We start from the raw sequence: 12583 nt of genomic DNA, 5'->3' as shown, positions 1-12583 counted from the left end.
AAACCCCTGGCCCTTGCATATGCTGGACAAAAAAATACCAAGTGCGCAAGGTCCTCAGACCGCGCTTCGCACATAGGGCAAGACCCGTCCACACTCTCCCCAGGCCATGCTGCCACCACTGCCTGCAGAGTAATGCAGTTGAAACGTGCCCTGGTTATCAGTACCCTATCTCCTAGGCGTTCTGCCTACAGCAAGTATCTTTGTATACATGGTGACCTGATAGCCATTAGCCCCCGATTCTTGGTTTACCACAGTGCCATATTCTCTCTAGTCATACACACAAACAAAGAAATGGGCGGTCCCCAATTTTATCTCAGCCCGAGAGAGTATGCAACTGGTGGGTACAATTGTGTGATGTTAACCGCATTCAGCTGTTTCTTAATATGGCACAGCCATGGAACCTTGCCACCCCGATCTTTGGAGATCATAAAAATGATCAGTTCTTGCATGAGGCTTGCTTTCTCATTGCCCCAGAGCCTGAGCCAGTGAAACCTAGGCTGCAGAGAAACCACATCAGCAATCGGCCTGCACTCCAATTCCATGTAGACCCCAAAGTTTGGGGCTGAATCGGGCAGGCCCAACAATTGTTTCAGAAATTGGTTCTTGGTAATCTGGATAGTATTAACATTGGCAAAGCCCCAGAGTTCCATCCCAAATTTGGTGACAGAGGCCGCCTTGCCCCTATACAGTTGCGTTAGTGGCTCCATCGGTCTGGTTCTAAACGTAGACATTGCCCTGGTGACCCCACCCAGAGTCTGTTTGAATCATGCTGCCTGCTTTGCTACATGGGCAGAGGCGCAAATATTAGCAGCAAATCTGACCCCCAGGTAGTCGAAGTAGTCAACCCTGGGGATTGCACTACTCCCACAGCGTATATCTCTGAATTTAATCAGGCGTCTGCCCTTCCAAGAGGCCATCACTGCCGACTTTGCTGCATTCACTACAAGGTTTAAACCTTCCATGAACTTTGCATAATCAGTGATGAGAGCCTGGAGAGCCCTCGGGGTGCGTGCCATCAAAACAGAATCGTTTACCTACACCAACACCAGCAGAGGAGGCCACTTAACTTCGTAACATCTGGTGAGGAATTCTGAAGGAGATATTTGAACCAACCTATAATATAAAGACAAAAAAGTAAGGGCACCAGCACACACCCCTGGCGCATCCCCAGTTTGACCGGGAAGGAGCCAGTACAGTGCTCATTACCTCCACTCCTCACTCTAGCCTGTGTGGAGTCATGCAGTTTGGCCAAAGGATTCATCAGGGCCGGATGGCAGTTCATGGACCCAAGCATTTCCCACAGCTTGGCACGGTTCACCTTGTCAAAAGCTGTGCTCAGATCCATGAACACCAGATAGATAGACTCTTACGTCAAGTAAAGTGAATTTGTGATCATCAAATAAAGGTTTAATACCTGTTCTACCGTACCCAGCCCTGGCGAAATCCCAGCTGTACTGGGGAAAGTACCCCACTGCTTGCAACCCATTCCTCCAAACGGCCAGATCTATCTATTCATCTACCTACCTATCCATCTAGCTACCCATCTACCTACCTATCCATCTAGCTACCCATCTGCCTACCTATCCATCTATCTACACAACCATACATCTATCCACTCATCTACCCACCCACCAACCTACCCACCCACCTACAGATATACCTACTTATCTACCCATCTACACCGCTTTCTGCCCATCTACCTACCTGTCTATCTCTCCTCTCTACCCATGTACCTACCTATTCATTTTTCTAGACATCTACCTACCCATCCATCTCTCGCATCTGTCTATCCATCTACCTTACTATCGTTCTACCCATTTCGCTACCCATCCACCTACCTACCCATCTCGCTATCCATATACCTACCTAATCATCTCTCTAACAATCTACCTGCCTATTAATCTCCCCATCTACTTCATATCCATCTTTCTGCCCATCTAGCTACCCATCTGCCCTTCCCATTCCCCTTCCCATCCACCTCCCCATTTGTGTTGTGTTACTTCCACCCCCCTTTCAGGAAACAGTATGCAAGGGATGCATGCTAAGAATGTCAAAAGAGGAAGCTACACCCTCCAAATCTGTTCCATCATTGCAATTGCATTATGAAACGTGCATACCAAAACAAAATATGCCAATGACTGAGTCCCAAGCAAAACAACTCACCATTCCGCCATTGAATTTCAGGGCTGTAGTCACTCCAGTTGCCTTCAAATACTTCCTTTGCTTTTGTCCGAACTTTGGCAACATACTCGTAGCCAAGTTTTAACTGACTTCTACTGATTTCAAAACGTGTTTCCAGTTGGTTGAGGAGGACAGTGTATTGCTAAAAATGAGGAAAAAAAATAATTCTCGTGGGGTACATTCTTGATGTAGTGAATTATCTTGGCATCAAATATGGGTAACATGAGCATAGCACACAGCGTATGATCTCTGTACGGTCTTTGCAGCTGGTGGTCATGGCCAACGTCCATGGCCCAATGTGCTCCCAATACAAAATTTGCCCCATTTGCCATAAACGACTCAAACAGTTTGCCATGAAAACCATAGGGAAGGATCAAATATTTCAAATTCCTTTTTTATTGCTTGATGCCATGTGCGATGTTCGTGTTTGCAAACTGTTTTAGCAATACTCACATAAATGAAAGCTGGTCAGGTCTTTTGAGATGAACAGCTCAGTTAACTATGATCGGAAATGCATTTCATTTCCTGTCTCAAGCGACACATCCTACCCGTTATTATTATAATTATTAGTGTATTCATTGAGCGCGGACTAAGCTTCGGTAAGCAACAGCGCTCTTTACAATCATAGGGATAAGAACACAGTGAGTGAAGCAGAGAAAAAAGGAGCAGGGAGCTAACAGGGGAGAGCCAGGGTGGGCAATTGGCAGCAAGAAATCTACAAGCAACCAAGGTGGGAGACAGTGGGGAGAAGAGCACAAAGTCTTAGGTAGGGTAGGGAGTGCAGGGTGTGTGGACCTAGGTGTTAAGGAGGAGCCATATTCCTTGAAGAGGAAGGTCTTGAGCTCCTTCCTGAACTGCAGAAGAGATAGGGCAAATCTGATGTTCACGGGGAAGAGGTTCCAGAGTCTTGGATTTTAGACAGAGAAGGCCTGTCTTCTGGTTATTTCCTTCCTGAACAGTCACAATTCAAGCCTGCAAATTTCTTGTGGTGCATCGCAGGTCTTCGGAAATGCAGAGTTTCTCAGTGAGGTAGCCTGCGGACTTCAGGATGACAGCCTTGTAGATGATACAACAGAATTTGAAGATGATACAAGCTTGCAGTGGGCGCCAGTGAAGTTCGATGAGGCTCGGGGTGATTTGGTACAATTTGCCAAGTCCTTTAATGAGTATTGCTGTAGCATGCAGGACACATTTCAGGGGTGCCAGGGTAGTTGCTGGATGGCCTTCCAAAAGGGCATTACCACCATCCAGGGGAGAGAGATGACCAAAGCTTAGACAGTGAATCCGAAGTTATTTTATGAGAGGAAGGGCTTGATTGTCCACAGGAGAGAAAGTTGGTGCCAGGCCGTTTGAGTCTTCTTTGCTATGTGCTCTTTGAACGTCAGGTGTCTGTCAATAGAGAACCCAAGGGATGTGGCACAGGTGGTCAGCTGGGGTGTGAATCTCTCAAGGCTCATAGCAGAGATCCAGGTCTGGATGTCAGGGTGTTCGGTATTGTTGGTCAGCAGTAGGAATTTGGTCTTGTAGGGGTTGAGCTTCAGGTACCCATGATGCTACTGACACTTGCTGGTCTTGGACATACATTGTTTGAGGGGGTGGGGGTGTACAAAACTGTACTCAGATGACATGCAGGGGGTACGCTGGTGGCACGTCACAGGCATGATTTCTGCTCCAGTCCATTGCCTTTTAGTGAGTAGCAACAGAAACTCTGGATGTGCTGTTGATCATGACAGTATGGGTCTACGTGATTTAATCCCTTTCAAATGATATCATGGTAGATTTCATTGTGGCACTTTTTTCCTTTTAATGGAGTGCCCCATACCAGCTTGCCCATACCCATGTAATCCACCACTCTGTCCCACCTATCCACACCCCCACCCCCTACATATATATCTAATTTCCCACTATGATGAAACCTAACGGGATGTAACCGATCCCTTTGAGATCTGTAGAGATGAAACCACAGAATATAAGTAGTACTCATTCTCTACCAATTATGCTAATTATTGCTTATACTCTGTGGTTTCACCTCTTGATGGGGTGATTCAGATGCGGAGAATGGAAAATACATACCACCCAGGCTCACTGCATGGGCATTTGTGCATGGGGCACATTTCTAGCTTTCAGAGGTTGGGCATTTGTGCAGCTCTTTTGTGAAGCCAGAATTCTGTTTTTGGTGGTTCTGTTTTTTTTTTTTTAGGGATAACTACACTTTTTGCTTTTTCCCTCTTATTTGTGGGATCTCTGGCCCTTTTGTGTGGGAAGAGGGACAACTACTGAAGTCCACTGCCGCGGCAAGCCTTTTCGCGTAAATAGTCCCATGGTATCAGCTAAGGCTATTGGGAAAGAGTTGCTTTTAAGCTGATCATTGTGGCATGAGGGTAATTGTATTACCCTATATTCTTTTAGGTAGTAGGCTGGTCGTAGATGTAATTTCGTTTGGGTGTCACCAAGGGCGTACACTGGGTTATTGCATTAGTAGCACAAAGTATCTTTTTGGCAGCCATTGGGGGTACCAATGCAATTTTTAAGTCCTGCTTTTTTGGGGCCTTTTCATTGTACACAGAATGTATAAGGCAGGTCTAGAATGACTGATGTGCACACAAAGACTCTCCCTGAACCCAGCCATGCACCCTCAATAGTGATATGAACTGGTCAGCGCCACGGGTTGCCCAATGTATATATTTTGGGGGCGATCCTGGTATTCTGAATGTTCTTGGGGGCAACGTGATAGGTAAGCTGCTAAAAGCTTTAATTTAAACCTCTTTGTGTGATTGGTGTGTAAGTGTGTGTGGGGGCGGCGTATCAATAGGAGACCTTCTGGTTACCCTCAGTTCTGTTGGATTATTTTGATGAAGGCTGCAGGTTTACTTATCTTCTGGGAAAATGTACGGGCTGAAAAGTTGATGAATTTTGAGACCAAGTCATGCCATACTTGCTGGGCTTGTGTCTCTGTACCTGGTTCTGGTTTTGATTTCCGGTTGCTGGATGTCCTGAATGGAATGTCCGCTACGTCCCATTGGTCCTCTTTGTGGGCTATGCGGGATCATGCATGCTGGACCACCTTTAGGCTGTTGCACCACTGTCTTCCTGGTTTAAAGCTCTGGTTGCCCACCTGGTGTAGGACGCTGCCATTATCCAAAGAGTGTTGGGATCCCGACACCCTGCCTTTCTGGTGTCTATGGACAGTCCCACATTGACTCCACCATTTGTGCCGGCGTGCTGCCCTACGTTTGTCTATAGAGTCACAGAGACCTGCTTTGCCTGGTTCCATGGTCCTCTAGGAGTCATCCTCGTTGCTTTCACTTCTGTGCTGGAGACTAGCAGTCCAAGGAAGGCTCATTTTTCTTCCTTTCGGCCGTCTGGGATGTCATTGGACCAGGGTTTAAGTCCCTTGGCTGTTTGATTCCGGGAAACTGAACCTGGAAAAGAAGAGTGTACTCAGTGAGTTGTTTCCGGCTTCCTGAACCATCTGTTCAGGAACCATCACCATGAGTACTTACCTCTGGTCCCTAGGTTGGTGGATTGTTCTTGGTACTTATCCTCAGCAGTCTCTGTGGTTCATGGTCGAAACTCTATTCAGGTAGGTTTCTACCGCCTTTTTCAATTTCTTTTGTATTAGGGCTGAATCCTGCTTGGATGCATCTCCTCGTGGGACTGCTGGGACACGAACCTGGCCCTGGAGCCCTTCTTGGCGGTCTCCTCTGGAATCCCCTGGGGCTTGTTGCCTCCATCTTCGCACCTGTGGCTAGAGCTGGCAATTACGTTTTAACCTCACATGCAGATCTGCCTACTGACTGTGTCCCGTTTATTCCTATTCGGAATTTTTGACTCACCTAAAACACCTCTGAAAGTGATTTTAGAGGTACTTACCTCCCTCTGGACATGTGTCCTGTATTCACCTCTGGTCCAGGCAGTTTTAGGCCATTACATGTATACCTATGAGAGTGCCTGATTACAATATTTAGACTTAATGCATCTATTTTTCTCTAGGAAGGTAACTTACTGTTGCCATGAGACTAAATGCATCCTAAGCTTTGGTGATCTCTTGCTGTGTTTGCCCCTTTTTTCTCCATCTGGGTCCTACAATTCAGGGGTCAAGTCCTACAAATTAAAGTGGGGGTACTCATCAACAAATGAAATGGGATGTGACGTCGCCAGAAATTAGCATATCAAAGTGAAATATGCACATTAAATCAAATTAGCTTGCACAGGGCGAATGGCATTTTGTCTTTCCTAAAATCAACACCCCCACACACCCACGAGAGAATATTTTCTTCTAATAGTGTTTTTGAAAGCGTTAAAAGGTGTGCATGGTTGAAACTCCAAGGACCAATGCAAATGTTTTTCCTGCGACGTGCAGTACCGTAATGGGACATTTCACCTTTAGTTGTTTGTTATTTTTCATCAGGTTATATAATGCAGTGGTGAAGTGCCCTGCCTACAAATCTGATGACTGTGGATCGATCCCCATGGTCGCCTTGAATGCATAAATTCAAAGAGGACATTCAATGTTTCTAATTTTAGCTAGTGGGGACTGAGTCTGTTCCCCGCGTGTACCCTCGACTTGAGCTGCGCTACAATTACTATGTTATTACTATACTATCAGGTACACATTTGAGTTATACATGATAGCATGTTTTTGGAGTTTGACATATTGAGACTGCGTTTGGTATCGGCAATTGAGGTCTTCTTCTGACTTTAATAGTGTCTTTTAACCCTTTTCACAGCACTAGTTAATGTATGGTTTGTGCCCTTCACTGCATAGTGGGCTTGAATTTTAGTATAGGGGAGGGAAGTGTCTTCCTTGACAATGTACTGTTTTCTTTTACATACAATGTGTATTTTGTACGATGCATTGTCTACTCAAGTACATATTTAAACTAATGGATATATGTATGTGGCATTTAATGAAGTTGTATACTTTTCAGGAGAACAGTGGGGTTTCTTTGGTTAACTGTGTGAAAATACAGTACTTCAGTGTCAGCCTACTTCGCCTCCCTGAGTTATCATTGACTGTTCTGCCTTGCTACCCACGGTAGAGAGGTTTGGTGAACATTGTAGATTGGGTGCACTGGCCCACCTCTTAGTTAGATGGCGATGGAGTTAAACCAAAATCTCTCCTGCACTGATCATCAGCCCCGGCCTCTGACTCCTGGCACCGAATGTTGTGAAATAACAAAGCCACGGTAAATACATTTAAATAAACATTATCTGTCAACATAAATCAGACTTTCCATGTATGGTGAATCCTGTCTGATCAAAAGCTCTTCATTGTTTCCAGTTCTGGATGGGTAAAGGATTATACCCAAAAAATCACACTACAGCTTGAGTTGGCAACCTGTGGCTCTCCAGATGTTTGGGTCCATGACTCCCAAGATCCCTTGCCATCGAATATACTGCCTAAGGCTGATGGGAGTTGTAGTCCAAAATATCTGGGAACCAAAAGGTTGCAGATACCCCTGCACTACAGGATAAGGTGACTTGGCAGCTTTATTTATACGGATAGCCCGGGTGGTTCTCATGCAAAAGCTCTCACTAAACAGTGTGTTTATACTTTATCAGTTTACAGACCACCCAATACGAAACATCACTTTGCACAATATCCCTTAAGTGCCAAGGACGAGTACGCTTGCATAATAGCCTGGCACTTTTAGTGCATTCACTGACCTCTCCTTGTGCAATAACCATTTACCTGTAATGTGCTTGAAGGTGTGAATTACTAGTTTGAGGACCTACATGATGAACGTGCCAAGGACCTAACAGGGTCACCTTTAGACGTCGGCTTGATACTCCTAGTAGTGGCTGCACCAACCCATTATGCTGGACACATGCTTCATCACGCTTTTATTTTTATCAGCTCCCGTCATTCTTTCCAAAGTCCACATTCATATTACATGGTCGGGCTATGCTGGTGTCCTGCTCTTCATTCAGTATTCAAAAACCTGAAAGATACTATAATACCTAACAGTAGACTTTGATTCTGGGACCGGCCTGGAAATCTGCAACACTTTCTACGTTTTAGGAGCACTGAAAAAACGTTGGTGCTCTCCCTAACAGACCCATGAATCCGGTATACAGTGATTATAATGACAAATAAATAACGAACTGCTTTTACATCGAACAATAAATAATTAAACAAATGTCGAATATTTGGTTTAAATTATATATGGGGGGTGGGGTACGGGATTTAAAAAGCATGGGGGGTTGGGATGTAATAAAGCTAGGGGAATGGGGGCCTTGGGCGTGGCACCGTAAAAGAAAAAAGAGGAAAATAAATCGTCATTTTTTCGTTGTTTTTCCTTCACTGAACAAGTGTTTGTTATTTATGGATTTGTTATAAAGACATGGACCACGTGTGTCTCTCTTTCAGCAAGGATCAGCCTGGACACTAAAGCTTTCGCTCACACAGAAAATGGTTCACAGACAAACTGAAGAACTCTGCTCCTTGGAGGTGAAATTACAATGGGATGCAATGAAATACTGGGTAGGATTAAGGGCCTTCAAGAAGAAGGTACCCTCCTAACTCATGGCCCTTTTCCAACTCACACATTAACAGCCACCTGTTAAGGTCCCCTTTAAGGCCCATCAGTGGGCACGCATTGTTGTTCATTTTCCAAAGTGGTTTATAATTTAGGAGTCTAACTGTACAACTAAGGAAGCATGCACGCCAAGTACATTATCACCACATGGTCCTATAAACAATCTATGCAGAGTCCACTTCTGTATTCCATCAACCTGCACACAGGCCTGGATACACTATATAAACATTAACATTGAATAAACCAACAGGGTAAATGGCAGTCTGTAGAAGTAAGGACTTGGCCCACTGACTAGAGTGAGAAAAAGAGCCTCCTTTGATGTCTAGATTAATCAGCAATGGCTACAATACATTAGCACAGGGGTCTGCAACATTTGTCTCTCGGATGCTCTTGACTACAGCTCCCATCCGCCCTAGCTACCATAGTCAATAGTGGGGGATCAGAGGAATCGTAGTAACACGCAGGAGCCTCAAGCATTTCCAGTCATACAGATTGTCTTTTCTTTTCATTAAGTCACCCCTGACTCCCGTGATCCAAACCCCTCCTCGCCTGTTCAATGCTAAAATCAAACTTAAGCACTTGAACCGTGGAACAAACAAGGTGTATGTTATGTACATCCAGTACTTAATTTGTGCCTGGGTTTTCCGGTGCCTAGCCCCAGCACTCATTTTGAAAGCGGTGTTGAGCATCAGCACTTCTGGCAGTGTTGTCGCTAAACTTGTATTATTGCCGCTGATCTGCGGAAGTCATCCGCCTAACTAGGACGCCGTTATTTCCGATGTAACTTTTCATAGTCACCAGGGGTGTTGCTAGGTCTGGAAAAATCCGGGGCTATGCTAATATCAGGAGCGAAGGGACTCGGGGCTAGCTAGCCTTTTGGTTGTTGCCCCTGAGCTTCTATCCGGGGCTACAACCAAAAGATCGGTGGCTGTAGCCCCTTTAAGCCCCCCCCAGCAACGCCTCTGATAGTCACCAAGCAACTCATTTTAGCTGCCACGCAATGCGTGCAGACTTGATTGTGTGTGGGCAGGGTCTCACTACACTGGCCTGGGTACCTTGTGTGCTGTTTCTTCAGCCCCCGATCTGCTCTTTTCAAAATGGCTGTTTGCTATTGGCTCATGAGACCGCTGGGACAGTTGGGGTGCTTTGGATGCCATTTCCCTGAAGCAGCCTGATTGCTCTCATCACGCAAGAGAGGTGCTTGCGTCAGTCCATGCTTCTGCTTTTAGGCCATGGCTTTGACTGTTCCGTGGACCAAAGCCTGGCCAGCAGACGGTTCCTCTGAAGGACTCACGCAAGGATAGCAGGCAAGCCTGCTCAGCCTAGTTTGCTGGACTGAGCAGGCTAGTCAGGCTGGCATAGAGTCAGCAACATGTATTGATCTAACAAGCGCCAATTAGCATTGTTGTTCTGAATGCTTTGCAAAACTCAATCCAAGATATTTTGGGGATGCTGTTATTGCCTGTAAGTAAGTGTCTGTGTGTCTGATCACCTGCCATAGAATGCCAGTGAGTCATGTGGGACATATCAGCGGGGGGATAGGTCAGGGGAAACATGCTCCCCTTGGAAGCAAGATGACATGGAGCACCACAGGTTTGATCCCCGAGTCCGTACTTAGAAACCTCTGGGCATTAAGCGCGTTATAAATAACCTATCCTATCTTCTCCAACTGCAGTGGTCTGCCTGTAACCTGAAGGTTGCACGCTTAAATAAAGGCAGCGGACAACTTACTCACAAGTTCTTCCAACGTGGATAGAATAAGCACCAACAGCGATAGCTGCCAATTGAACTCCAAGAAACCATTGAGCTTAGCATCTATGCTACATGTACATAGATGCTTGACATGTACCTCAGCGGGTTAATGCTTGAACCTACAGTCACAGGCGTTGTTCTCGGGCTGAATGAGCCACTTACACCTTTGAAATCAATACACTGATTACTATTGGCCTTGATATTGGTAAAATCTGTGAATACAGGAGAAATACACGATTAAAGGCTACATAAAATACGCTATATTTTTGTTGACATAGATGAAAAGCATGTGCTCCGAGGAGAAGGCACATGCTTTGATTTAAAGGAGGAGTGGGGGCAATCGGTGTACATTCCACACTGAGGGGTGGATCAGTTCATTCCGATACGTGTGGGGCTGTGGCATACATGCACTGGTATCCCCAGAGCACAGAAGAAACGGCCGAACTCTATGGATGGAGAGCACAGATGCATGCCGGAAGCCAGTTGGAACACATGCGTGCCGGCATGCCTCATTCCGTTCTGGAGCTATTAGCCCAGTCCTGTTTCTAACTTGGCATTCTGGGACATGTCACCTGAGCTTCTATCTCTCTGCTGCCACTCCAGAGTTCAGCTACCACCGCCATGCTGCACCAAGCCACCATCACTCCAGTGTCAGTGTGCATGAAATAATTAGGAGGCGGGTCATCCCTTCGAAACAGTGAGTCTGCAAACAAACCAGGAGATATGGGGCGCCTTTCCATAAGGGTCCTGAGCCCTTTTCTGATTTCTCTCTCAGAAGCTACCAACATTTAAAATACCCATATATACTTTGAGTAATGGGTTTAGGATTATATAGCCCCTGCCACCAGATGGGTGGATTAGAGAAGCCTACTATGTTCGATAAAGGGTCAGAGGCCCCGTATGAGAGGGGATGATAAAAGGATGCTGGATTTGGACTGCGCACCCACATTTCAGCTGTGTGCTTGCAACGCCAGGCATCAGCACCAGGCTCAGCAAGTGTGACGGCCATCTGGGAAGACATAGCAGAGACATGCACAATGATTCAAGAGATGGTATTTTTTACTACGCAAAACTCACTGCACATTTTTTTGGGCGCACGTTTTTTACTGATTGTTTTTTCCTGCAAAATCCAGGGGGCTGGAAGGGGCTTGGCATGGCAATATCAGATGGGGAGGGGAAAGGGTTGCTGAAGGGGTGCGGGTGATCTCTAGCAACAATTTGCAGGAAAGAAACAGTAACAAGTGAGTGGTAAAAATATCTGCGGTAAATAAAGGTCTGTAACAGCACAGAGAACCGATCGGTGCAGAGAAAGTGAGTGACAGGAGGATCTGCAAAGTGCGTCACAGGCAGCTATGAGGAACGACAAGAGAAAGGAGCAAGGACAGTGGAGAAGAGACACCACAAAGGAGTTAGGCAGAGAGAGCAGCAGGGGAACTTGTGAAAGAGTACCTGGTAGGCGCTATGAAATGCGTATTCTATGCATGCTGGCTCGGCCGAAACGGGTTTGTATGATAATGCTAATTATCCTTTGGACCATAAGGTATTATTTCATCTGATGGTGCGTTGCAATAGGGATTGTTATGTGTGCTAATGGGAATTATTTTGTGAAATATAAAATACATGTGGCGCTCTGAAATGGGGTATCATTGTGGCACAGCCTATGTATTCTAATTGAGATAATGGGAACTCAGTCATGCGTGCCACACGTCCCTGGAAATTATGTATTACGTAAAGATTGGAGGATTTTGGAATCTACTTCATCTGTTATGAACTCAAAAGGGGGATTTAGCCCCTGATCACGAGTAACCATGTTACAGCCGCATTTAAGGGCCCACCCAATCTCGAGTCTGACGTGTTTACCCCCCAGCTCAGGGCTGGGGGTAAACACATTGGAAAAATGCCCATTTTCAGTGCAATTACCGCCTGAGGTATTACGGTGCAGTAATTGCGACAAAAATTCCCCATTGGGTCCAATGCACCCAATGGGGAATGGGGACTAACAGTTAGTGCCCAACCCACGATCCGGCGGTAATACCGCTGGACAGGTGGGTGCTAACGCTAATAAAGTTGGGCAGTATCCCAGCTGGCATACTGCTCAACTCGTGATC

General features: G+C 45.9%; 1 protein-coding gene across 3 annotated transcripts in view; it reads right to left on the bottom strand.

Moving 5' to 3' along the window:
* IL4R (interleukin 4 receptor) overlaps positions 1–12583 on the bottom strand; it is a 318820-nt gene that overhangs the window by 65098 nt on the left and 241139 nt on the right. For all 3 annotated transcript variants that reach the window (XM_069647185.1, XM_069647187.1, XM_069647186.1), the window contains one exon: positions 2164–2323. In XM_069647185.1, coding sequence (XP_069503286.1) covers positions 2164–2323 — 160 coding nt within the window. The remainder of the gene's footprint in view (positions 1–2163; positions 2324–12583) is intronic.

This window comes from Ambystoma mexicanum, chromosome 2q (genome assembly GCF_040938575.1).
Source record: "Ambystoma mexicanum isolate Mex_15411 chromosome 2q, UKY_AmexF1_1, whole genome shotgun sequence".
NCBI classification, from domain to species: Eukaryota; Metazoa; Chordata; class Amphibia; order Caudata; family Ambystomatidae; genus Ambystoma; species Ambystoma mexicanum.
The sequence above is the reverse complement of the archived record's forward strand: the minus strand, read 5'-3'. Positions and strand labels throughout refer to the sequence as shown.